The sequence below is a fragment of the Musca domestica genome, unplaced genomic scaffold (assembly GCF_030504385.1).
Source record: "Musca domestica strain aabys unplaced genomic scaffold, Musca_domestica.polishedcontigs.V.1.1 58, whole genome shotgun sequence".
NCBI classification, from domain to species: Eukaryota; Metazoa; Arthropoda; class Insecta; order Diptera; family Muscidae; genus Musca; species Musca domestica.
The window spans coordinates 5,034,513-5,059,336 of NW_026712360.1; the positions used below are offsets into that span (position 1 = coordinate 5,034,513).

The 24,824-nt window shown below is 35.2% G+C and overlaps 1 protein-coding gene across 3 annotated transcripts in view; it reads right to left on the reverse strand.

Annotated features, from left to right (window-relative positions):
- LOC101899428 (NAD kinase) overlaps positions 1 to 23,826 on the reverse strand; it is a 43,373-nt gene extending 19,547 nt beyond the window's left edge. Inside the window, exons 1-2 of one of the 3 annotated variants that reach the window (XM_059128849.1) lie at positions 20,883 to 21,117; positions 19,272 to 19,793 (exon numbers count right to left, since the gene is read on the reverse strand). In XM_059128849.1, coding sequence (XP_058984832.1) covers positions 19,272 to 19,639 — 368 coding nt within the window. In that variant the 5' untranslated portion in view covers positions 19,640 to 19,793; positions 20,883 to 21,117. Of the gene's footprint in view, positions 1 to 19,271; positions 19,896 to 20,882; positions 21,118 to 23,673 lie in introns of those variants that run through there. The other 2 variants (XM_059128850.1, XM_059128848.1) reach the window with 2 other exon arrangements.
- Positions 23,827 to 24,824: the final 998 nt, after the last annotated feature.

The following is a 24,824-nucleotide window of genomic DNA, read 5'->3' on the forward strand; positions in this document are numbered from 1 at the left end:
GCCATTGCTTTGACCGCGAAAAAATCACAACAAGAAGACCCAAAACCAATTCCCCCAACAACAACAATAACAACCTCAACGTAGAGCGGCGTCAATAGCCTCCACACTACATTCGGTTGGCATACAGCAGGCAGTTCCGGTATGGTTTTGGAGGTTTGTCTGAGTGTGTGCGAGTTGTGTGACTTCGACTTCGTCGCTTCTGCTTCTACTTTTTCTTACGCTTTGGTAGAGGGAGGGGAGGGACTATTTGAAATTCTGCAAAATATCTACAACCGTTATTGTTTAACATATCCAAAAGAAAAATCCAATACACTTGGAATCTTTAAAGGAGTTCATCATGGCATCCCGTTCTCGGAGCACCCTCTTGCGAGAAATAAAATGTCAGGTTTTTAAGGGTTTAATGACCTCTACTATCCCCCTGAGAAATTCAGAAATGTTTGGTGAAATGGTCATTCGAAATTCAAATGAAAGCTTTAAATTTCAATGGGGAGAATTTATGGAAATTGAAACGATCGCAACGGGAATAGCAGCAATTGGGAAATGTGATCGAACCCTTAGCAGCAGGTATTCCTTGGACCTCGCATATTTATGCGCATAAGCTTTCCGGGTTTTCCGCTTTCATTAAAAAAGACAAAGTCAGTTATACGCTTGATTGATTTTCAGAACAGACCCCACGGGGAAGGAAAATCGCAGGGGTTTCGCTTCCGATCATTCGTTTAATATATTTTTTTATAGGAAAACAATATTTTCATTTTTCAAAATGCTGAGTCATGACACAATGCCTGAGCTGTTGCATATTTCTACAAAGCAAACAAAGGTAAAATAAATAATCGGAATGGAAAATATAGCAGGTGCCGGAGCAAAAATGACACTATACTATAAGTTCTGATATATTCTCTGTTTTGATTTGAATAAATCAAATAAACACAACGCAAATGAAGTAGAATATTTAATTATCCGGAAAATTTTTAATAACATGGAATGAAATATTGAATAAAAGAAAAAACCATAGGCAATAAAGAAAATGTAGGATCAGGATCGAATTCGATTTTTTAAAGAAAATGGGGAAAAATGAATTGAAGTTTTCCTAAAAAGACCCATTTAAATCCAGCTGAATTGATGTTTTCCTATTGAAATCTCAGACGGAATAAAAAATTTTTCTGTTGGAGATCTAAAATGAGTACCCTCTTGAGACAAAAAAAGTCAGTGTTTGAGGGTTCTGACCAGGCTGAACTGATGTTCTCCTATTGAAATCTCAGACCAGCTGAATTAAAATGTTTCTATTGGAGATCTAAAAAGAGCACCTTCTTGAGACAAAAGAAAGGTCAGTGTTTGAGGGTTCTGACCAGGCTGAACTGATGTTCTCCTATTGAAATCTCAGACCAGCTGAATTAAAATTTTTCTGTTGAAAATCTAAAAAGAGCAGCCTCTTGAAACAAAAGAAAAGTCTGTGGTTCGTGGTCACTGACCCCCTATCCTGCCAAAAAAATCATAAATGATTGCTAGTTGGGTCTATTCAGCCCAGCTGAATTAGGGAAACCCCTACTTAGACCGGGCTAAATTGATGTTCTCCTATTGAAGTCTCAGACCAGCTGGATTAAAATTTTCCTGTTTGGCATTTTTGAGTTTTGGCGGGTTAGAATGTCAGTAACCCTGAAACACTGACTTTATTTGTCTCAAGATGGTGCTCTTGGTAGATCTTCCATCTTGAGACAAATAAAGTCAGTGCTTCGGGGTTACTGAAATCCTAACCCGCCAAAACTCAAAAATGTTTGCTAGTTTGGTATATTCAGCCCAGCTGAATTCGGGATACCCCTACTTAAAACAGGCTGAATTAATGTTCTCCTATTGAAATCTGAGACCAGCTGAAATACAATTTTTCTGGAGGAGATCTACCAAGAGCGCCCTCTTGAGACAAGAAAAGTCAGTGTTTCGGGGTTTCTGACCCCCTATCCCGCCAAAAATTCATAAATGTTTGCTAGTTTGGTCTATTCAGCCCAGCTGAATTAGGGAACCCTCTACTTAAACCAGGCTGAATTGATGTTCTCGTATTGACATCTGAGGTCAGCTGAATTAAATTTTTTCTATTGGAGATCTAAAAAGAGCACCCTCTTGTGACAAATAAAAGGTCAGGGTTTTGGGGCTATTAATTCTCTATTCCGCCAAAAACCATAAATGTTTGCCAGCCCAGCAAAATTATTTTTTTTAGAGACCTTTATTCAGATTTGGACTGAATAGAGATCTCAAATTGGAAATCTGCGGTGTAATTTATTTTTTTTTTCTGTTGGAGATCTACAAAGAGCAACCTCTTGTTAAAAATAAAAATTCAGAGTTTCGGGGTTACTGACCCCCTACCCCACCAAAAACTCATAAATGTTTGCTATTTTGGTCTATTCAGCCCAGCTGAATTTAAGAATGTTCTCTTAGAGACCTACCAAGAGATCATTTTTTAATCAGGTCTCCAATTGGAAAACCTTCGATCCTCACTTCTCCCCACTAATGAAAGATTTCCCTTGAATTATTTCGAAATCTAGTCATTTTCTCTCCCCGCAGTAGGCCAAAAATTAATGTCAAGTACAAAAACGTAACTGAGACTCATTGCTACCAATTCGCAATTGGCTGGCACTGAAGCGAGCCAGCCAATGCATACATGTGCCTTCAATTATCATGGTAATGAACAATCAACCACAGACAAGTCAAGGAGGGAGGGACGGTAGACATTTTATTGAATTGAGGGGGAATTTAAGTTTCAAGGAAAGACAGAAATTCCAAAGTAAGGTCCAAAGTCCCCCCCCCCCCCAGACCGACACTCAATGGGAAGTAATCTATTTTTAAATACCAAATGGAATTTCCATTCAATATTTCCCATTATTATCAAAATCACAACAACACCATCATTAGTCAACAACCTGTTCACACCCGAAGATGTTAACCATTAACAACTATTCGATTTGATCCACTGGCTGGCTTCATGACCGGTTAATGTCCGTGTCGTCTTCCTCTTCTTCAACACCAACAAAACAAAACAAAATTGATAAACAGCGTAAAGTAAACATAACCTTGATCTGTTTTATCAAAACACCAACAACAACAACAAAACCCCAAACATACCAACATTCCGTAACTCTAACCAAAGAGTCTTCGTCGTCGTGGTCGTCGTTGTGGTCGTCATACCAAAACCAACAGACGACCGACCCATACCCAGTTGGACATTAACGCAAGACTTGTTGTTGTTGCTATTGGACATAAATACCAATAATTTTGGTTGTTTTTGGCAAAAAAAGACGACAGCAACAACAACAAAAACAACAACGAAATGAGTAATCAAAACAAAGTAGTTGATCTCTGACAACATTGGTAATAGTTGTAAGACAACTTGGCCACCGCAAAACAGCAACAACAACAACAAGAAACAAAGATGTAAACAAAGCCAACAGATTTTGTTGGCCACATTCCTGAGGAATCCAAAAGAACTACAGCAACAACAAGTACAACCAAAAAAAAATAATTGTTGAGGTTATATTCTACAAAAAAGGGCTGAATCAGAAGTTTCCAATTGGAATTGAAGGTATCCTTTGGAGACTTGGAGACAACAATATGGAGCCTTTGGAGATAATCATATGATCTTCTATGGAGACTTCTTGATTGAAGGTCTACTATGGAGACTTCTTAATTTGATGGTCTCCTATGAAGATTTCTAAATCGAAGATCTCCTGTGAAGACTTCTATTATATTCTGAATTTAAGATCTCCAATGGAGACTTCTGAATTCATGGTATCTTATGGAGATTTCTCAATTGAAGATCTCCTATGGACTCTTTTTTGAAGATCTCCTATGGAGACTTCTATTCAGCCAGGCTGAATTGAAGCTCTCCTATGGAGACTTCTATTCAGCCAGGCTGAATTGAAGCTCTCCTATGGAGACTTCTATTCAGCCAGGCTGAATTGAAGCTCTCCTACGGAGACTTCTATTCAGCCAGGCTGAATTGAAGCTCTCCTATGGAGACTTCTATTCAGCCAGGCTGAATTGAAGCTCTCCTATGGAGACTTCTATTCAGCCAGGCTGAATTGAAGCTCTCCTAAGGAGACTTCTATTCAGCCAGGCTGAATTGAAGCTCTCCTATGGAGACTTCTATTCAGCCAGGCTGAATTGAAGCTCTCCTATGGAGACTTCTATTCAGCCAGGCTGAATTGAAGCTCTCCTATGGAGACTTCTATTCAGCCAGGCTGAATTGAAGCTCTCCTATGGAGACTTCTATTCAGCCAGGCTGAATTGAAGCTCTCCTATGGAGACTTCTATTCAGCCAGGCTGAATTGAAGCTCTCCTATGGAGACTTCTATTCAGCCAGGCTGAATTGAAGCTCTCCTATGGAGACTTCTATTCAGCCAGGCTGAATTGAAGCTCTCCTATGGAGACTTCTATTCAGCCAGGCTGAATTGAAGCTCTCCTATGGAGACTTCTATTCAGCCAGGCTGAATTGAAGCTCTCCTATGGAGACTTCTATTCAGCCAGGCTGAATTGAAGCTCTCCTATGGAGACTTCTATTCAGCCAGGCTGAATTGAAGCTCTCCTATGGAGACTTCTATTCAGCCAGGCTGAATTGAAGCTCTCCTATGGAGACTTCTATTCAGCCAGGCTGAATTGAAGCTCTCCTATGGAGACTTCTATTCAGCCAGGCTGAATTGAAGCTCTCCTATGGAGACTTCTATTCAGCCAGGCTGAATTGAAGATCTGTTATAGAGACTTCTATTCAGCCTGGCTGAATTGAAGATCTCCTATGGAGACTTCTATTCAGCCAGGCTGAATTGATGATCTCCTATGGAGACTTCTATTCAGCCAAGCTGAGTTGAAGCTCACCTCTGGAGACTTCTATTCAGCCAGGCTGAGTTGAAGCTCACCTCTGGAGACTTCTATTCAGCCAAGCTGAGTTGAAGCTCAGCTCTGGAGACTTCTATTCAGTCAGGCTGAGTTGATGCTCAACTCTGGAGACTTCTATTCAGCCAGGCTGAGTTGAAGCTCACCTATGGAGACTTCTATTCAGCCAGGCTGAATTGAAGATCTGTTATAGAGACTTCTATTCAGCCAAGCTGAGTTGAAGCTCACCTCTGGAGACTTCTATTCAGCCAAGCAGAGTTGAAGCTCCCCTCTGGAGACTTCTATTCAGCCAGGCTGAGTTGAAGCTCCCCTCTGGAGACTTCTATTCAGCCAGGCTGAGTTGAAGCTCACCTCTGGAGACTTCTATTCAGCCAGGCTGAATTGAAGCTCTCCAATGGAGACTTCTATTCAGCCAGGCTGAATTGAATCTCTCCTATCGAGACTTCTATTCAGCCAGGCTGACTTGAAGCTCACCTATGGAGACTTCTATTCAGCCAGGCTGACTTGAAGCTCACCTAAGGAGACTTCTATTCAGCCAGGCTGACTTGAAGCTCTCCAATGGAGACTTCTATTCAGCCAGGCTGAATTGAAGCTCTCCAATGGAGACTTCTATTCAGCCAGGCTGAATTGAAGCTCTCCAATGGAGACTTCTATTCAGCCAGGCTGAATTGAATCTCTCCTATGGAGACTTCTATTCAGCCAGGCTGAATTGAAGCTCCCTTATGGAGACTTCTATTTAGCCAGGCTGAATTGAAGTTCTCCTGTGGGGATTTCTATTATGATCTTCTTTGGAGACTTATATTTAAATTTCCTTTGGCGACTTCTAATTAATTCTAATCACCTATGGAGACTTTTGAATTGAAGATCTTCCATAGAAGATCTTCCAATAAGAAATCTGTATTTTAGATTTCTTATTGGAAACCTAATTCCGCTTAGACTTCTTGGAATTTTAATGCAACCGGACAAAATTGAAATCCAGTTCATTTTTCAACCTTTGCCGTCGTTGTTTTTGTTCATTTCTTCAGAAATACCTAAGCGTTTTTTCTAAATTACGTTAATAAGTTTGTCACATGAATAATTCAGTCAAAACCAATTACACTCAAAAACAACTACAACAAATCACTCAACCTCCTGCCCTCCCATGGTGACGGACGTGTGAGTGTCAACCTCATGCTAGCAATCTAAAAACACAAAAACTTTGTCATAGTCCAAGTCTGCAACAGCAACTAGAGCCATTCTACGATGTTCGACATTCCACAGAAGTTCGGTCTACGACTGTCAGACATAACGTCAGTTGTGGTCAGTTGGGCAACATGTTTGTTTTAACCATAAATGGTTAATGTACCACCACCACCACCACGGAGACGATGACGAGGTGACGGCGTTTCAGTTGGCCCGGTGCCTGGCCCACCAATATAGTTCAGTGGGTTTGTGTGGCCAACAAGAAAAAGAAAACAACAACAAAATAGCCAGCCAGCCAGCCGGTGCGTGCATGTAAAGCCTCAGCAATGAATGAATGAACGTCCAAATATTGCGGTTCAATTCAGGCTCCATTGGCTGGTGGGTCTTGGTTTGCTTTGAAACGTTTTGGCAATGAAACACTGGCAATCATTTCCTCGCGCGAAAGGGAAACTTCTTTGAGCCACAACAGCTGACTCTCAGACCGTGTCTGAACGAAAAATATGTCAACTTTAATTGCTTAATGGTAGAGTAACAACCCAACTAAGTGGGCGACGGAGGGTCGGATGTATGGTGTAGTCATGGATTTCATTGTTTTAATTTACTTTACATTGCCCCCATGACCATCGGCTGTAATACCACCAAAAAGAGAAAGCGTGATACCAATACGACTCCACTCGCTCGCTGTAAGCCCTCGCTGGATTTTCTTTTGCTTTACTTGAACTTTAAGGCAGCCAGGTGACGTCCGTCTTTGGGTTTTTGAAATAAAACCGAGCAGCAATGGTTGAGGGCAAAACTAAAACGATTTTCTTCTTTGTTTCTTAAAGAAAGAAAAATACGACGGAGCATTAAATAGCTGCTTAGTAATTGAGGTTGAATGTTGCAGCAGTGCCTCAGCAGAAATACAGGAAATAAAGCACAGAATGTAGAACGAAAAATAAAGCTGAGCTAAACTAAAAAAAGGTGGAAATTTTCTTAAGCAATTAACTAAGCGGAATTTGCAATTCAGCCAAGAAGTATTGAAGGTTTCCTATGGAAAGCCCTATTCATCCTGGCTGCATAGAAGATTTTTTATGGAAATCCCAACCAATTTCCATTCAGCCAGTCCGATCTGTAAATTTCCCACAAAAAACCGGTTTGAGGGATAAACCAAAATAAAAATAAATCAAGAGGTCATTCCTATAAATATCTAGAATTTAATTAATTTCAGATATTTAAATTCAATACCAATAATTATTTTAGAATCTGAAACGTAATAAAATTCCATGTATCTGCCCGACTTCGGATTCCAGTTTCAAATTGAATTGAGGGTTCAAAGATTGCTCAATAATAAAAATATTGGCCTGTCAAGTAACAGCTTTCAATTCTAGTACCCCGAACCCTCATTTATGGGCTCCAAATGGGCAAATACTTGAAATTAATTCGAAATTTAGCAACATTTCATTTTTCAATTTGTTTGAGAAAGACTTGAAACTGACAACAACGATTAGCCGACCTACCCTCACACACACTGTTGAGGTAAATATCATAAAATAAATAAATCAACAACAACAAAATTGGAGCTAGTCATGATTAGCATCATAGGAAGGGGAAGGGGGAGCACGGCAATGGTATTGGAATGATCGTACTGACCGATAACCAATTTGGTAGTATTAAATAACGTCTAAAAAGGCGAAAAAGTAGCAGCTACTAACAATAAATTTCGGTATGGCCTGAAGACAAGAAACAAAAATAGCCAAAAACAATTTTCAAAAGGTACACTAGAGGGCAAAAGTTTTCGTGGCCTCCACAGGAAAGCTGCTATTTAGCCCAGGCTGAATTGGGGTTTCCTATGGAAACCTCTATTCAGCCCAGGCTGAATTGAAGATCTCCTATGGAGAATTCTATTCAGCCAGGCTGAACTGAATTGAAGATCTCCTATGGAGACTTCCATTCAGCCAGGCTGAACTGAATTGAAGATCTCCTATAGAGACTTCTATTCAGCCAAGCTGAATTGAAGATCTCCTATGGAGACTTCTATTCAGCCAAGCTGAATTGAAGATCTATGGAGACTTCTATTCAGCCAAGCTGAATTGAAGATCTCCTATGGAGACTTCTATTCAGCCAAGCTGAATTGAAGATCTCCTATGGAGACTTCTATTCAGCCAAGCTGAATTGAAGATCTCCTATGGAGACTTCTATTCAGCCAGGCTGAATTGCAGATCTCCTATGGAGACTTCTATTCAGCCAGGCTGAATTGAAGATCTCCTATGGAGACTTCTATTCAGCCAGGCTGAATTGAAGATCTCCTATGGAGACTTCTATTCAGCCAGGCTGAATTGAAGTTCTCCTTTGGAGACTTCTATTCAGCCAGGCAGAATTGAAGTTCTCCTTTGGAGACTTCTATTCAGCCAGGCTAAATTGAAGATCTCCCATGGAGACTTCTATTCAGCCAGGCGGAATTGAAGATCTCCTATGAAGACTTCTATTCAGCCAGGCTGTATTGAAGATCTCCTATGGAGACTTCTATTCAGCCAGGCTGAATTGAAGATCTCCTATGGAGACTTCTATTCAGCCAGGCTGAATTGAAGATCTCCTATGAAGACTTCTATTCAGCTAGGCTGAATTGAAGATCTCCTACGGAGACTTCTATTCAGCCAGGCTGAATTGAAGATCTCCTATGGAGACTTCTATTCAGCCAGCCTGAATTAAAGATCTCCTATGGAGACTTCTATTCAACCAGGCTGAATTGAAGATCTCCTATGGAGACTTCTATTCAGCCAGGCTGAATTGGAGATTTCCTATGGAAACCCCTACTCAGCCAGGCTGAATTGGAGATTCCTATGGAAACCCCTATTCAGCCAGGCTGAATTGGAGATTTCCTATGGAAACCCCTATTCAGCCAGGCTGAATTGGAGATTTCCTATAGAAACCCCTATTCAGCCCATTCTGAATTTGAGATTTCCTATAAGGAAACCCCATATTCAGACCAGGCTGAATTGGATATTTCCTATGGAAACCCTTATTCAGCCAGGCTGAATTGGAGATTTCTTTTAGACACCCACTATTCAGGCTGGCTGATTTGGAGATTTTCTATGGAAACCCCTATTCAGCCAGGCTGAATTGGAGATTTCCCATGGAAACCCCTATTCAGCTCAGGCTGAAAAGAATATTTCCTTTGAAAACGCCTATTCAGCCAGGTTGAGTTGGAGATTTCCTATGGAAACCCCTATTTAGCCCAGGCTGAATTGGAGATTTTCTAAGAAAACCCCTATTCAGCCAGGCTGAATTTGAGAATTTTTAAGAAAACCCCTATTTAGCCAGGCAGAATTGAAGATATCCTAAGGAAACCCCTATTCAGCCAGGCTGAATTGGAGATTTCCCATGGAAACCCCTTTTCAGCCAGGCTGAGCCGGAGATTTCCCATGGAAACACCTCTTCAGAATGCAAATCTTCTTTCCATGGAAATCTTAATCCAGCTGTTCTGAATTAAAGTTTCCCAAAATTCTATTTGAATTTTATATTTTTATATATTCACACTTTTCACCGCCACTGTTTAAGTCAAAAAATTTTGCTGTTTTTTTATTTAACTTTTGTTTTAAGCCCAGACTAACTAGTTTTTTACCAAAAAAAAAATCTTTAGACGAATGTTAACACAAAAATAATAATAATACCAGTTGAAATGGAATAAAATACACGCACACACACACAATTAAATGTCTCACACACACACACACATAGACCAAACACAAATTTTAGTCAAAATTGTATGCTGTTGTTTTTTTAGTATTTCATGCTAATTTATCTAGGCGCTCACACTAAATTGCAACAACGATAACAGCAGCAACAACACGGAAAGCTGTTAAAGCCGAAAAAACACGCGATTTTGTTTGCTTATGGATGCGATGCGCACGATTTCAAAGCTTAGCGGCGGAGAAGGAGACGATGATGGTCAGTCAGTCAGTCAAATCTTGGTTAGATACCTCCTAAAGTCACAATGCCTTTTGATTTGCATTTAGCACCTGATTCGGAAGCGAGATTCTAGTTTGTTAACGCCCGACAGCAACCGACTTTTGTATATCAGCGATCGCGTGTTATCCGATCTGCAATCATAACTTGGTGTTCTAATCGCGAGCTGCTGGATATGAAAACGAAAAACAAGACGGCGTACACAGCAAATCGACAGACAAACAACGCCAGTACACAACCAATACGTCAAAGTGTCCAAGACCAACTGAAAAATTGAGTGGATTTTTGCTGTCGTTTAACGTGTGCCGCCCGCCATCAGCGCTTTGTGGCTCTGAGCATGTGTGTGTGTCTCTGTGTGTGTGTCTCTGTGTGTGTGCTTATCGATGAATATTTTGAAAATAAAAGTTTTGCACTTCAGAAAGACCGCACAAATGAAGAGAGAATTAATAAAACACAAGAGATACAATGGCAACAAAGCTCAGCGAAACAAAAGCAACAATGGAACAATAACAACAGGCTGAATTGGAGATTTCCTATGGAAAGCCCTATTCAGCCAGGCTGAATTGGAAATTTCCTATGGAAAGCCCTATTCAGCCAGGCTGAACTGGAGATTTCCTATGGAAACCCCTATTCAGCCCAGGCTGAATTGCAGATATCCTATGGAAACCCCTATTCAGCCCGGGCTGAATTGGAGATTTCCTATGGAAACCCCTATTCAGCCCAGGCTGAATTGCAGATTTCCTATGGAAACCCCTATTCAGCCCAGGCTGAATTGCAGATTTCCTATGGAAACCCCTATTCAGCCCGGGCTGAATTGGAGATTTCCTATGGAAACCCCTTTTCAGCCCAGGCTGAATCGGAGATTTCCTACGGCAATATCAAATCCCCTGACAATATCAAATCCACTGAATATTTCCCCAATACAAAATAAGAGACTGAGTTTTCTCTTCTATAATTCCCTTAAAAAATGAGTGGAACTGCAATCTCTCTCTCTCCCGTGCTCTTTGTTTTCACAAAATAATCATAATAATCTCTCATTATTATTAATTTCAATTAATCGCGAGTAAGCAGTCATTATTGGAGTGTGGATTAAATTAATGTCGTTTTTGTTTTGTTTTCGTGGCGATAACGGGAAACAGTGGAAGTGCGGGAAATCGATCAGCTGTTCCCTGGCTGATTGACAAGGCAATATGAGGTCGATCTAAGTGCAATTATTTATTAATAATTGGTGTTTAGATTTTTCCAGTTTTCGGTCGATACTAAAATGTTAGAGACTAAGGTGATTATAGAATATCATGTTAGCGTTTATTTATTAGGGTGGTGAGTAAAAAATATATATAAATATAAAAATATATATAAATAAAAATATTTTTAAATAGATTTGAGTTTTTTGGGGTCAAAAAATTTTCAAAATTTTCAATTTTTTTTTACAAATTTTTAACATTTAAAATTTTTTTTTTTAAATTTTCAACATTTTTCAAATTTTCAACTTTCGCAATAATGTTTTTAATTAAAAAAATATATTTTCCTTGTAAAAATCTCACGTGAGTGTGCACGAATTTCGAAAGAATGCACCAATTTGGTATTCATCTCATTCAACCAATTTTGAATGAGATTCTTCCTCTATGGACTTTTTTCGATCATTTACATTGCTATTTTTAGCCTCGCCTACATTGTTTCCATAAAAAAAACATTAATTAAAAAAATTCCCATTTCTCAATTGAATCACGAAAAAAGCCTACTAGAACTTCCATCATATCCGCTAGAAAAGGATAATTTCTAATACATAATTCATGGAATGTTTGAAGTGAAAATAAATTTCAATATCAACAACATATGTTTTGATTTGAATTTCCGAACATAAAAAACATATGTTTGAGAATGTGACGTTGAATCATGTATCGGCGGCAAAGATAAGATAACACCCAATAAAAAAACAAGGCAGTCCATCATTGTTGGGTTGATCAAGTCATTCATAAAGCAACAGTGATGATGGAAATGGTCATCATTTATTGCCACCCTAAAAATAGGCAGTAATTTGGAATATATTTTTTGTTATAGCATGGATCGAAGGACCAAATTAAAATACAATAAAAAATTAAGAAAGCTGAAAAAATGATAGAATTGGGAAAATTTTGTGAAAAAAAAAAATTAAAACTACAATTTTTTGAAAAAAATCCGAAATTAAAAAAAATATTTCTTTAAAAAAGGGTATATGGAAAATTTTTGATTTAAAAGAATTGAAAATTGTGGACTAAAATTTATATTTTTTTCCAATTTTTTAATACTTTTCAAATATCTAACTGTCAGACTTATTTTTCTTTAAAAAAAGGGTATTTGGAAAATGTATGATTTAAAAAAAAATCGAAATCGAAAAAAAATTAAAGAAAAAATATTTAAAAACTTTTAAAAATAAATAAGATTTTTTAAATTTTTTTTCGCTAAAATCCACATTTTTTTTAAATATTTTGAAAGTCGCAAAATTCGAAAAAATAGAATTTTTCAATTTTTCAAATAAATAACTCCCGGACTTATTTTTCTTTCAAAAACGGTATTTGGAAAATTTTCAATTCTTTAAAAAAACGAAAATTGTGGACTAAAATTTTTATTTTAAAATTAAGGACTTCTTTTTTCAAAATTTTGTAAAATTTACGACGATTAGGAAAAAAATATAAAACAATTTTTAAAATCATGATTTAAAAAAATATGTATTTAAAAAAGCGATGGAAAAATAAATATTTTCAATTGCGGATCTCTCGATATCATAAAAATATTATCCACATATTGCGAAATTGTGATCCGGATTATTAATTTATCGTGAAATAGTTTAAAAAGTCATAGGATGCCAATGACATCATAATATCTTGTTATGTTTATCCACGTTGTCCAAATATCGTAAAATGGTTATCCGCATTGTTTTCATATCGTCATCCATTATTCAGTCGTATAAATATTGTCCATTTTATCCTCATATCGTAAGTTTGGCCTTCGCTTTATTCAAATATCGTAAAATGTTTAAAAATAACATCCCGATATCTTTTTGTGTTTATCCAGATACCTTTAAAGGTTTATCCACATTATTTCGATATCGTAAAAATATTATACATGTTATCCCCATATCGTAAATTTGTCATCCACTCTATTTATATATCGTAAAATGATGTGCAAATATCGTAAAATGTTTAAAAATTAAAAAAAAATTATATGCGTTGTGAAATATCCTAAAATGGTTATCCATATATCTTAAAAAAATTATAATTTTTCCACATATCGTAAAATGGTTATGCACTTTAGATATCTTGAAATTATGTGCAAATATCGTAAAATGTTTAAAAATGGTATATGAAATATCGTAGAATGGTTATCCATATATCGTAACAAATATTATACTTTTTCCATATTTCGTAAAAATATAACTTTTTCCATATATCGTAAAAAATATTATAATTTTTTCTACATATCGTAAAATGTTAATCCACTTTAGATATCGTAAAATTATGTGCAAACATCGTAAAATGTTTAAATGGTGTATACGTTATGAAATATCGTAAAATGGTTATCCATATACCGTAAAAAATATTGTAATTTTTTACACATATCGTAAAATGTTTATTAAAATGGTATACGTTATGAAATATCGTAAAATGGTTATCCATATATCGTAAAACATCCATTTTATCCATTATCCATTTTTTCCGCATATCGTAAAATGATTACATATGTTCTTTAGATATCGTAAAATGGTTATTCACCCTATCCAAATATCGTAAAACTGTTATCTACTTTATATAGATATCGTAAAACGATTTAAAACGGAATATACTACATCTGGATATCGTAAAATGGTTATCCACCTTTTTTCCGATATCGTAAAAAACGTTATCCATCTTATTCAGATAGCGTAAAATAACCGAATAAATAAATAAAAATATAATATATTTTATATATAATTTTAGAAAAATTAAAAATATTTCAACAATTTTAAAAAATGTATCCCCAATTTAGCCAAATAAAATGTACCCACTGAAGCCCCCATAATATGTATTTGAATTGGATTTTTGAATAATTTCAGATTTATTTTTTTTTATTTTTTCTCCAATATCTTAAAAATTAGACTTTTTAATAAAGACACGCAATATCATGCTGTGATCATTCGTCCGTTCGTTCGTCCATTGGTTATGATTACTTTTTTACACTTGTTCATTTTCGTTGTATATTTTAAATTTTAATTTTTTTTGTTCGTTATATTCAAAAACGCTTTTGAAAGCATCTCCTCTCACCCTCTCTGTCTGACTGACTCGTTATTGAATTTTAATTTTCAATGATAGTCAGTTAGTCAGTAAAGCCAGGCAGGCAGGCAATCAGGCCGCCGCCGTCGTCGCTAGACATTTTAGAATCTAAGCTGGGTCTGATGTAGCCGACTGGCTGGCTTGCATTCTTGATGGTGATAGCGAACGTAATCGTGGTGTGATGATGTATTCCACACGATGATGATGATGATCATCGTCATCATCATGATGATACCTTTCCAAACGTGACTGTAATTTCTCAAGCATAAATAAATATCAATTGGGGTGTTGTTAGAAACTCATGCACACACACACATACACACTCGATCAGAACCTATGGAAAAATAGATGAAAAGTCAAAAAGCCGATCATCAATGCACATAAAAATGGCAGGAATCCATAGGTGGCATGGCATGGCATGGCTGGGGTGCGAAAAAATGCACATCTCAACGAGAGCTGGGAATTAAATTAGATTCTTATTTATGCCAAAATGGATTATCGTGACAAAAAATTGAAATGTTATTAAAATTCAATATCAATTGGTGGAAATTTACAGAATCGGATATAACAATTTTTTTGTTCAAATGTCTGGGTAACTGAAAAAAAAAAATAACAATCATAATAATTATTTATTAATAAATAATGACCAGCAAAAAAACGAGTTTTGCCACCCAAACACAACGAAATCCCGAGAGGGAGATAAATAAAAAATCATTAAAAATATAATAAAAAAAATTAAACATGTTATTAAGTGCTTAAATAAATTGTTGCCGTTTTGTGTTTCGAAATGCCATTTAAGAAAAGGAACAGCTAGTCGTCATACCCACACATTTATCTGGCTTTATCAAGAGTCTGTTTTACTTTGGCCATTTCTTGTACTTCAATTCTCCGACATTGCAAATTGATTCATTTCGAAATGAGAAATAAAATTCTAATCTAAGTTCAAAATTAGACTTTGTGATTCGACGAGTGTCCCATCATAATGACACCCCTCTAAATGCGGAAGGCCTGAAATGAAGAATTATTCAACATTGCCGTATCATCATCATTCTCCTCCTTCTCCTCTAGTCTAGTTCTAATGGTCTTCCCCAAGGCATAACAATGATGATGTGGATGTTGAACAATCATGGCTGTCATCATACCTCTGCTGAGGAAGAGCAACAATTTGTTAAATCAAAGAGTAGTGGCGAACGCTACGAATCGTCATCACATAACGCATGTAATCAATTTAAATTCAAGCTGATATATAAGTGGTACCCTGATGATGATATGCCATGGCTGATGATGTGGATGTTGGAATGTCTCGAGAAGATTATTGCCGCAACAAGGAAGATATCATCAAACGGCATAGTTAAGTAGTTCGGGGGGAATGTATAATTTGCTAAGCGGGAAAATCAATGGAAAAAGGACAACAATTTCAAAATAGTTGCCAGTACGATGGAAAGGCTTGGATGTACACGTAAGAGGGTCGTAACTCTTGGAATTGACAATTTCGTATTTGATAATTCAAGATTGAAAATTAAGAGGTAAGTCATCGAAAAGAGATTTTTGAAATTACTGCTCTAATCAACAAACGAACCTTTGGAAATAATTTTCTAAATTTATTTTTATAAATTATTATTAAAAAAAAAACTATTTAAATATGCTTCCAAAATTGACAATTACTGGGAGATAAAAAAAATCCACAAGAAAGTCAAAAGCCATAATTTTAATTTTTTTTTTTAAATTTTTTTGAATGAAAGCAAAAATTGTTGGAAATAGCTTCAAATTTTAGAATAAGTTTAGATTTGTTCGAATTGGCCACCTTTGGCACGAGCAATGGCCTTCAAACGGCCAATGAAACCGTCACACGCAGCCCGAATGATGCTCTGCGGTATTTTGGCCCATTCCCGGCGAAGCGCTTGCTAGAGGTGATCAACACATTAGTATTTTTTAGTGCAAACCTTGCTTTCTAAAATACTCCAGACACAATAGTCCAACGGATTTGGTATCCGGAGATTTTGGTGGCCACGGGGCGCTGGAAATTAAGTGAGGAACCTCATTTTGTAATCATGGCACCTTGGGTGATGTGAGTGCGCTGGTGCTGAGTCCTGTTGCAACATCCAAGGTCTGCGGCCAAAATATTTGCGTGCCCAAGGTTGGCCTCTTTGGCAAGTAAACACGATCAGTTCGTTCGTTTATAAACTGCTGGACAATGAATGTTATCTCATCGGAAAAAATCAAATTCGGCAGTTCACCACTTTCGACCAAGCGAAGCAACTCTTTAGCACTTTTGAGTCTATTTTGCGGTGTAAGTTCTTGCACTTTTTGGAATTTCAATGGCTTTAGCCCGAGCTCTTTTTTCAATATTTGCCGAATGGAATACTGCGATGGTTTCGATCAGGTCACTTCTCCTTCTTTTCGAACAATTTTTGCTGATGTTGCTGTTTTCTTCCGTCCACTTCCTTGATGTCGGGCTACGCTACCAGTATAACCACGGTAACGAGCGATGGTACGAGACACAAAAGAAGATAAAGAAATCACACTATCACTCTTGAATTTCATCACGAATAATTATTTTTTCTGGAAAATTCTCAGCAAAATGCTTGTGTACGCTAGTAATCAATATAATGGGCTGTCACTGGAATAATTTTAACAGGACAAGTGGCTTAGAAATGAGAGCAGTCCGAAGTTGGTTGCAGTTTTTTAATCTAACCCAGTAGACGTAAGAGGGTCGTAACTCCTGACAATTGACAATTTCATATTTGATAATTCTAGATCGGCAATTAGGGGGTAAGTAATCCCAAAATATTTTTAAAATTAAAAAACCTTGGAAATAATTTTTTAAAATTATTTTTTTATAATAATATTTTTATAAATTCTTGAGTTAATAATAATACATTTTTAATATGCTGCTAAAATTGGATAATTACAACTCTCATATTTGATCATTTTGATAACTGCAGTTTAGTTAATTCACAAACAAAACTGAAAACATCATTTGTCATGGTTGAATTAGTTTAGGCATGAAATTTAAAACGTTTGTCACAAAAAAAAAAAACAACAACAACAAAAGCAACAATAAAAACAAATATCATTCACCCAATTATTTTGTCATTAATATTTGTTATTTCGTTTTCATTTTCAATTTAGACAAATAATTGTTAGCTTTGCCTCAATGAAAAGGAGAATGGGGGTTGAATAACCCAAAAACCAATTTTCCCACATTTTTTTTGTTTGGTATCTGAAATCAGACATATGGTTAAATGGGTTGTATAAATTATTAAAATCTACATTGGAAAAAATATGAGTTCTAATATACCCTTATTATTTTCAGCTAATTTCGATAATCGGTACAAAACTACCAATAACAATCCTAGTTAACGCAGATGTCTGTTCACTTAGTTTAAGAGATAAGGAGGATGGGTTCCAATAAAACCTTATCACCAGATTCTTCTTTCGCAGAACTGCATTCAACCGTAAAAAGAATCGTAATTTTCTTTTCTAGTCATTGACTGGCTTTGTTATCAGAAATCGCGAAAACGTAAACAAAACCTTTGAAACAATAAAAAAATGTAATTAATATTATTAAATCAAGCGATGCGAGAAAAAAGCAAAGGAATAGCCTCCGCGAGCAAGACAATCAACAGATTGAATTTACAACTTATCAATCAGCATTTTAATTTGTTGTTATACAAAATATATAAATATTATAAGGATTTGCATGGAACAAAGTTGTATTGAATGGAATCAGAATGTGCAGAAGAAACATCAAACTAAACTGGGGTTCAATAAGGAATATTACAATTCGGCCCTGCTTAAAAAATGCAACACTCAACGAAATATTTATTCAAACCAGATGAGATTAGTTTACCTCAAAAAAATGTATATTCAGCTTACAAAAAAATGTATACTCAGCCCAGGTTTTTACTCAGACAATTTAAAATCAAGACTGATGAATTAGGTTTCAAGCAGGAGAACTTCGATTTATTCTAAGCTGAAACCGGTCTGCATTAGGTAATCTCTAACTCGAACCAGCTGAAATAGATTTCGATTAGATCGGACTGCATTTTTTGTGGGGAAATTTTTAATTCAGATTCTATGAATTGGGTTTCCACTACAAATCCTCAACTCAGACCAGATGAATAAGGTTTTCGCTGAGGCAATTTAAAATTAAGACTGAAGATTTAGGTTCCCAGTAGGAGAACTTCGATTTCTTCTAAGCTGAAACCGGTTGCGTTAGGAAATCTCCAAATCCAACCAGTTCAATTAGATTTCGATTAGATCAGACTGAATTTTTTGCGGGAGAATTTTTAAATCAGTCCAAATGAATTGCGTTTCCACTAAAAATCCTCAACTCAGACCAGCTGAATATAAATTCGAATAAGATAACCTAAAATCAGTACTGCTGAATTAGTTTTCCATTAGAGGAACTTCAATTTAGCCAAACCGAATTAAGTTTTATTTTGAGAACCCTTGAAATCGGCGCAGCAGAACCAAGATTTCATTGATTAAACTTCAATAACGATCAGCTGAATACGATTTTCACTAGGAAAACTTCAATTTATTCCACCCTAGTTATGTTAATAACAAATTTGTTTCAACCTGGAAATGTATAACTTTTTTAGTTGCAATTAATCCATATTCACATGAATTTCATACTCAGCAAATAGAAAATCCTCATCCACTCCAATAAATGTAGTTCAGCTAATTGAATTTTAGCTCTTGAAATAATCTTCTGATTTAGCCAAAGGCATAGCAACCAAAGACATTCATTTTAGATGTAGTCAGTTTTCAATCCTTTCCCCTCAGCCAAATTAATAATTTATTCTCCCTTGAGCAACCTCATAAACAATAATTATATTCCGCAACCTTTCCAACCAAGTCAGTCACTGGTTTTAAATTCTATTTTATTATTCATCCATAGTTTTAATAGTTTGCTGAATATACTAGAAATATATTTTTAGTTATCAATTTGTCAATTAATTATTAATTACTTACCACCATTCTCGCATGGCTTCCACATCAGGCGATGAACTTGTACCACCGGGCCCCGGGGCCGAAGATGCATTACCACCCGCACTTAAACGATTAACACTTAACTGGTCTTTGGCTGTGGCAGGGGGTGGACACTCCAGGGCTGGTGTTACACCAACAACACTACTCACCCCAGCTGATGAGGTGAGTGGTGTTGTTGTCGTCTTCGTCGTTGTGGCGGTGCTGGTGGTGTTGATGGAGCTGTTGTTGGAATGATTTGCAGTCTTGATGTTGCTGCTGCTGCCGCCAATCTTTGGCAAATTGCTATCGATGCCACTTTTGCTACGTCGAAATGTTGTTGGTAGGCCACCATTGATTTGTGATTTCGACATTATTTTAGCAGTTCTCGTTGTTTTTGTTTTGCTTTATTAATTTGTTAACACACACGATTTTCTTTTATATTTTTGTACTAATTTTTGTTGCTGTTGTTGTGGTTGTTGTCGACCACCAAACTGCCAACTGATACACGAACCAACGATAAGCTAACTTGGCCAACACAGGTAAAATTATTAATCGCAAACATACGAAGGAACAAGAGAAATAAAATAACTGAATTTCCTCTTTTTAAATTAACAACAACTCATGTAGATATTAACTTTCTTGTTAAAAAATTATTGTCGTTTCTTATCAGAAAAATTATCCTAATTGGAATGATTATTGATAGATATGTGGTGTTCTTCTGTCTCCAGCTCTGTTGTTTTTCTTATCAAATGATGTCAAAATCTATGACAGTGAGAATGATGTTGAGAGAGTGTGTTTTGTTTTTGTTTCCGTTTCGGTGTGTTGTGTTTTTGTGGGTTATGCGGAAATACAAAGAGTTGTTGTTCGGCCGAGATTTCAATGCAGAGTTGCCAAGTTCAATTGAATTGTGAAATTGTGCAAAACATTGTGAAATTGAAATCTTAGTTTTCTTATTGGATATAAGGAGAGAACAAATTTACAATGTCCGGGTTAAAATTGCCAGTTAATAATATATTTTTATAACACCTGGAGTATGAAATCAAGTGTATAAATATAAAAAAAACTCTATAATAGAAAATTAGTTTTCTAGGAAATAATTGCTCACATTTTTAGGAGACATTTTTGCCTATTCTATAAGTGAAATATTATGGAAAGAAAGAAGTTGAATATATAAATGTGACCTTTTCTTATACCCTATTCCAAAAACGTAGTTCTCTTTTTGGCAAACTTTATCCGAGTGAAATGCAATTTTGAACTTGATAGAAGACTCCCAAAAGGGAAAAGTAAGAAATTTAAGTTGCTTTAATTTTTAATAGTTACAAACATTATTGGAACAACTCTTGTTTCGTAAAAACTTTTCGATTTTTTCGACTTTTTTTTCCAGAGGTAGGTGTTTATTTATTTTGATACATTTTACACACAGGTATGAAGCATTGTTAACGATTTCATGCTTCACACCTTGGCAACACTGCATTAGCCCACAAAACTCTGTTTTCTGACGGCTGCTATTTACAAAAACCACACTTAACTCTCATCACCTCACTCACTTTGCATTCACACTCTCTTTCCTCAAAAAAAAAAAAAAAAAAAAATAGCACTCTGCACTTGTCTCACCTTCTTCTTACTTCTTACTTCTCTATTGTATTGTGTTAATGAAAAAAACTGATTTCACTTTTTTTCCTAATGATTTTCCTTGTTGGATTTTCCACACTTTCCACACGGTCTATTTCACAATCACGTTTGTCATGCTTTTGCCGATATTCTTGTAGCGTTTCCTATCGAAATTGCGTGAATTTATTGTTTATTTAATGACGATGAAATAAACACCAAGAAAATTAGGGATAACTACGTCGACTTTTGACTAAACGACGACATTTGGCAGTAGCCAAGAGCGAGAGAATGAAGGAACCAACTGTGAATGGGGGAATAGCTCGTGGAAAGAAGTATAAAGAAGACATAACGGAACATGAAAAAATATTTTTTGTTTGATTTGTGCCAGCTGTGTTATACAAGGCGTTTGAAGTGTCCCTTTTGTTTATAAACTAGTTTTAACGGACGGTCATTGCTTTTTAACATCCGATTATCATCCAGGAAGTGGGCCAAGGACATAAAGTTTTAAATAAAGTAACAGGAAAAGAATAAGATGACTTAATGTCAATTCCTTTTGGGGTTTGAAAAACCTACGCATCTTTTGTTGGTGAGTAGAAGATTGTACGCATTAAGTTAAAAAGACAAATGTTAATCTTTATTATTCAAGATAAAAGAAAGCAGAATCCAGGGCAAACAAAGTACCTCAAAAAAGGGGGACAAAGCTATAGTCGGTTAAATTACAATTTTCCATACGATATGTGCCAATCCATTTTATAAAACAAGGTAGAGTCATGCTCATTATCAGAATTTTCATAATGGAGTCCATTTGGAACTCAACGAATTGGACACCTTGTCACAGAAAATACACAATATAGATCAAGACTTTAGCCTAGTTCCCATATAAGATACCATCTGAGTTGAGATTTTTGAAATGTACAAACAAGGTATATAAAAAAGTCAGAACCTTGAACAATAAATGTCCGAAACTTTGAGAAGAAAATGGCCAAAATATCAGAACAAACCAATGTTTAAAAATGATTAGAAGAATGTTAATCATTTTTAAACATTGGTTTGTTCCCAATTCTTTATTTTTGGTTTTGAAAAGTGGTTGATTTTATTGTTCAGAGACAGCTGGCTCGACAGTAGATATGCCTTTGTCCCAAATACATTTTTGAAGAAAATTGGCATAATTTGACTTTTATTGTTGTCAGTAGGTTGGGTTCCACCCTTTAGCAGAACAAAAACCGACCATTTATCTCCCATTTATAACATTACAAGGCTATTCCGTTGTAACCCTTTAACGCAAGTTAATCCAAAACTATTAAAAATTATTTTATTCTAATATTAACTGATATAATTAAGTTTTTTATAACTTTTAAAGAATCCATGAATATTTCATTAACAATTCAAAGTTTGTCCGCAGCAACGCCGCTTTATGCAAGGCATTCAAGTGCAAGGCATTCAAATCCAACGGACTCAATTAGATTTCGATTAGATCAGACTGAATTTTTTGTGGGGGAATTTTCAATTCAGTCCAGATGAATCAGGCTTCCAATACAAATCCTCAACTCAGACCAGCTGAATAATAATTCGAATAAAATAATCTAAAATCAGGACTGCTGAATTAGTTTTGATAGCCCATACTACAAACCTTTAAATGTCTAAAAACTTAACATATAGTAACAACAAATATTATTTTTTTAATTTTTGAATCTATTTCTTCATATTTATTAATATAATACATAAATTTATATCTAAATTAAAATTTTATACCACGTGCTTCTTCTTATTTTGCCCCTTTTAAAGAAAACATGCAATTTCACATGTATTGATATCCCCACTGAGAGAGAAACGTAGAAAGAATTGTAATTTATTTAATATGGCAATACTTGCGGCAATGTAGCATTGCCAGTAGCGATTTTTAGGTAAAGAAGACAAAGTAACGTTTATTTTTGTTAAAAAATGAAATGATGGGAATGGGAAAATAAACGTTTGAATATGTAAAAAGAATTTGTTTAGTTCAAGCTTTCAATAACTACTTTGATTAAGTAGAATTGATGTAGCAAATGGTGAGAAAATAATAGACAAAATGGTAAAAATTTACGACTTTCCAACCAAATAAGGTTATAAAATTACAGTTTGTACATATTTTAAAATAAATCCAAAAATAAATCCAAATGTATATGACATATTTCAGAAAAATAATTAATAAATTGGATAACCTTTTCTCCTCGCCACTGACTTTTCACATAGTCCTTCTCTTATAATCTCAACTTGTTAAATAAGAGCAATATTGAAAAATATATTCATTCAAATATTACAAAGAGAATATGATAGAAATTCTTGTGATCTCTTACAAGCAAATGACGTGATTGTTCTTTAAAGTAATACAAATACCACACAAATACATTTCAAGATTCCGTTTCAATTCCATTCCACAGGCACATACCATTGAAACCAAAATTCATTCATAACACACAAAAATACTTAACAATAACAACCACAAACAAAATCACGTTTCATTTTTTTTATTGTTTTTGGAGGGGATAATTTGCAAACAGGAAATTGTCAAAAAAATAAACAAAACACGAAAAGTATTCACCAAAGATTTGCATAAACAAATGTACACAATGTCATTCTAAAATTACACATAAATTGTCAAAAAAAAAAAAAAAAAATTCTGAGTTACCTCACAGAAGTGCCAAAACAATAAAAATATATAAATTAAAAATAACATTTTCGAACACGTGAATGCATAAATTATTATTGTTTTTTTGTAATTATTTTTTTGGAGGAAAAATAAATTGTTACTCACCGAAATTGACTCCTTCTTTCGAGTATGTCTTGAACACGATTGCGACGCAGCGGCACCGGTGAGGTACTGGGTGATGCTTCCTGTGATTCGGCAACCAGATTGCGTGCCATAATTAGATCTTCTTCTTTCATTTTATTTTAAAAAATATATTTTTTCGGGGCTTTTTTAATTTATGATTTTTTTAAATAAATTTTTTGAGTCTTTAAAACATTTACTTGGAGATTTTAAATTGATTTTAAAATGTTTAATAACTGTGTTTATTATTAGAAAAAAAATAATGTTGGTAAAAAAATACCATCCTCAGAATTTACATTTTTTTTCTGTATAGAAAAAAAATACATAGAAAAAAATTCGAACCTCAGTATTGAGGATTTTTTTCCATAGAAAAAAAATTCGAAGCTCAGTATTGAGACATATTTTTTCTATAGAAAAAAATTCGAACCTCAGTATTAAGGATTTTTTCTATAGAAAAAATTCAAACCTCAGTATTGAGGATTGTTTTCTATAGAAAAAATTCAAACCTCAGTATTGAGGATTTTTTCTATAGAAAAAATTCAAACCTCAGTATTGAGGATTGTTTTCTATAGAAAAAATTCAAACCTCAGTATTGAGGCATATTTTTTCTATAGAAAAAAGAAATTCGAACCTCAGTATTGAGGCCTATTTTTTCTATAGAAAAAAATTCGAACCACAGTATTGAGGCCTATTTTTTTCTATAGAAAAAAATTCAAAACTCAGTATTGAGACATATTTTTTTCTATAGAAAAAAATTCGAACCTCAGTATAGAGGCAAAATTTTTTTCTATAGAAAAAAATTCGAACCTCAGTATTGAGGCAAAATTTTTTTCTATAGAAAAAAATTCAAACCTCAGTATTGAGGCATATTTTTCTATAGAGAAAAATTCGAACCTCAGTATTGAGGCCTATTTTTTTCTATAGAAAAAATTCGAACCTCAGTATTGAGGCATATTTTTCAATAGAAAAAAATTCGAACCTCAGTATTGAGGCATATTTTTCAATAGAAAAAAATTCGAACCTCAGTATTGAGGCAATTTTTTCTATAGAAAAAAGAAATTCGAACCTCAGTATTGAGGCAATTTTTTTCTATAGAAAAAAATTCGAACCTCAGTATTGAGGCAAATTTTTTTCTA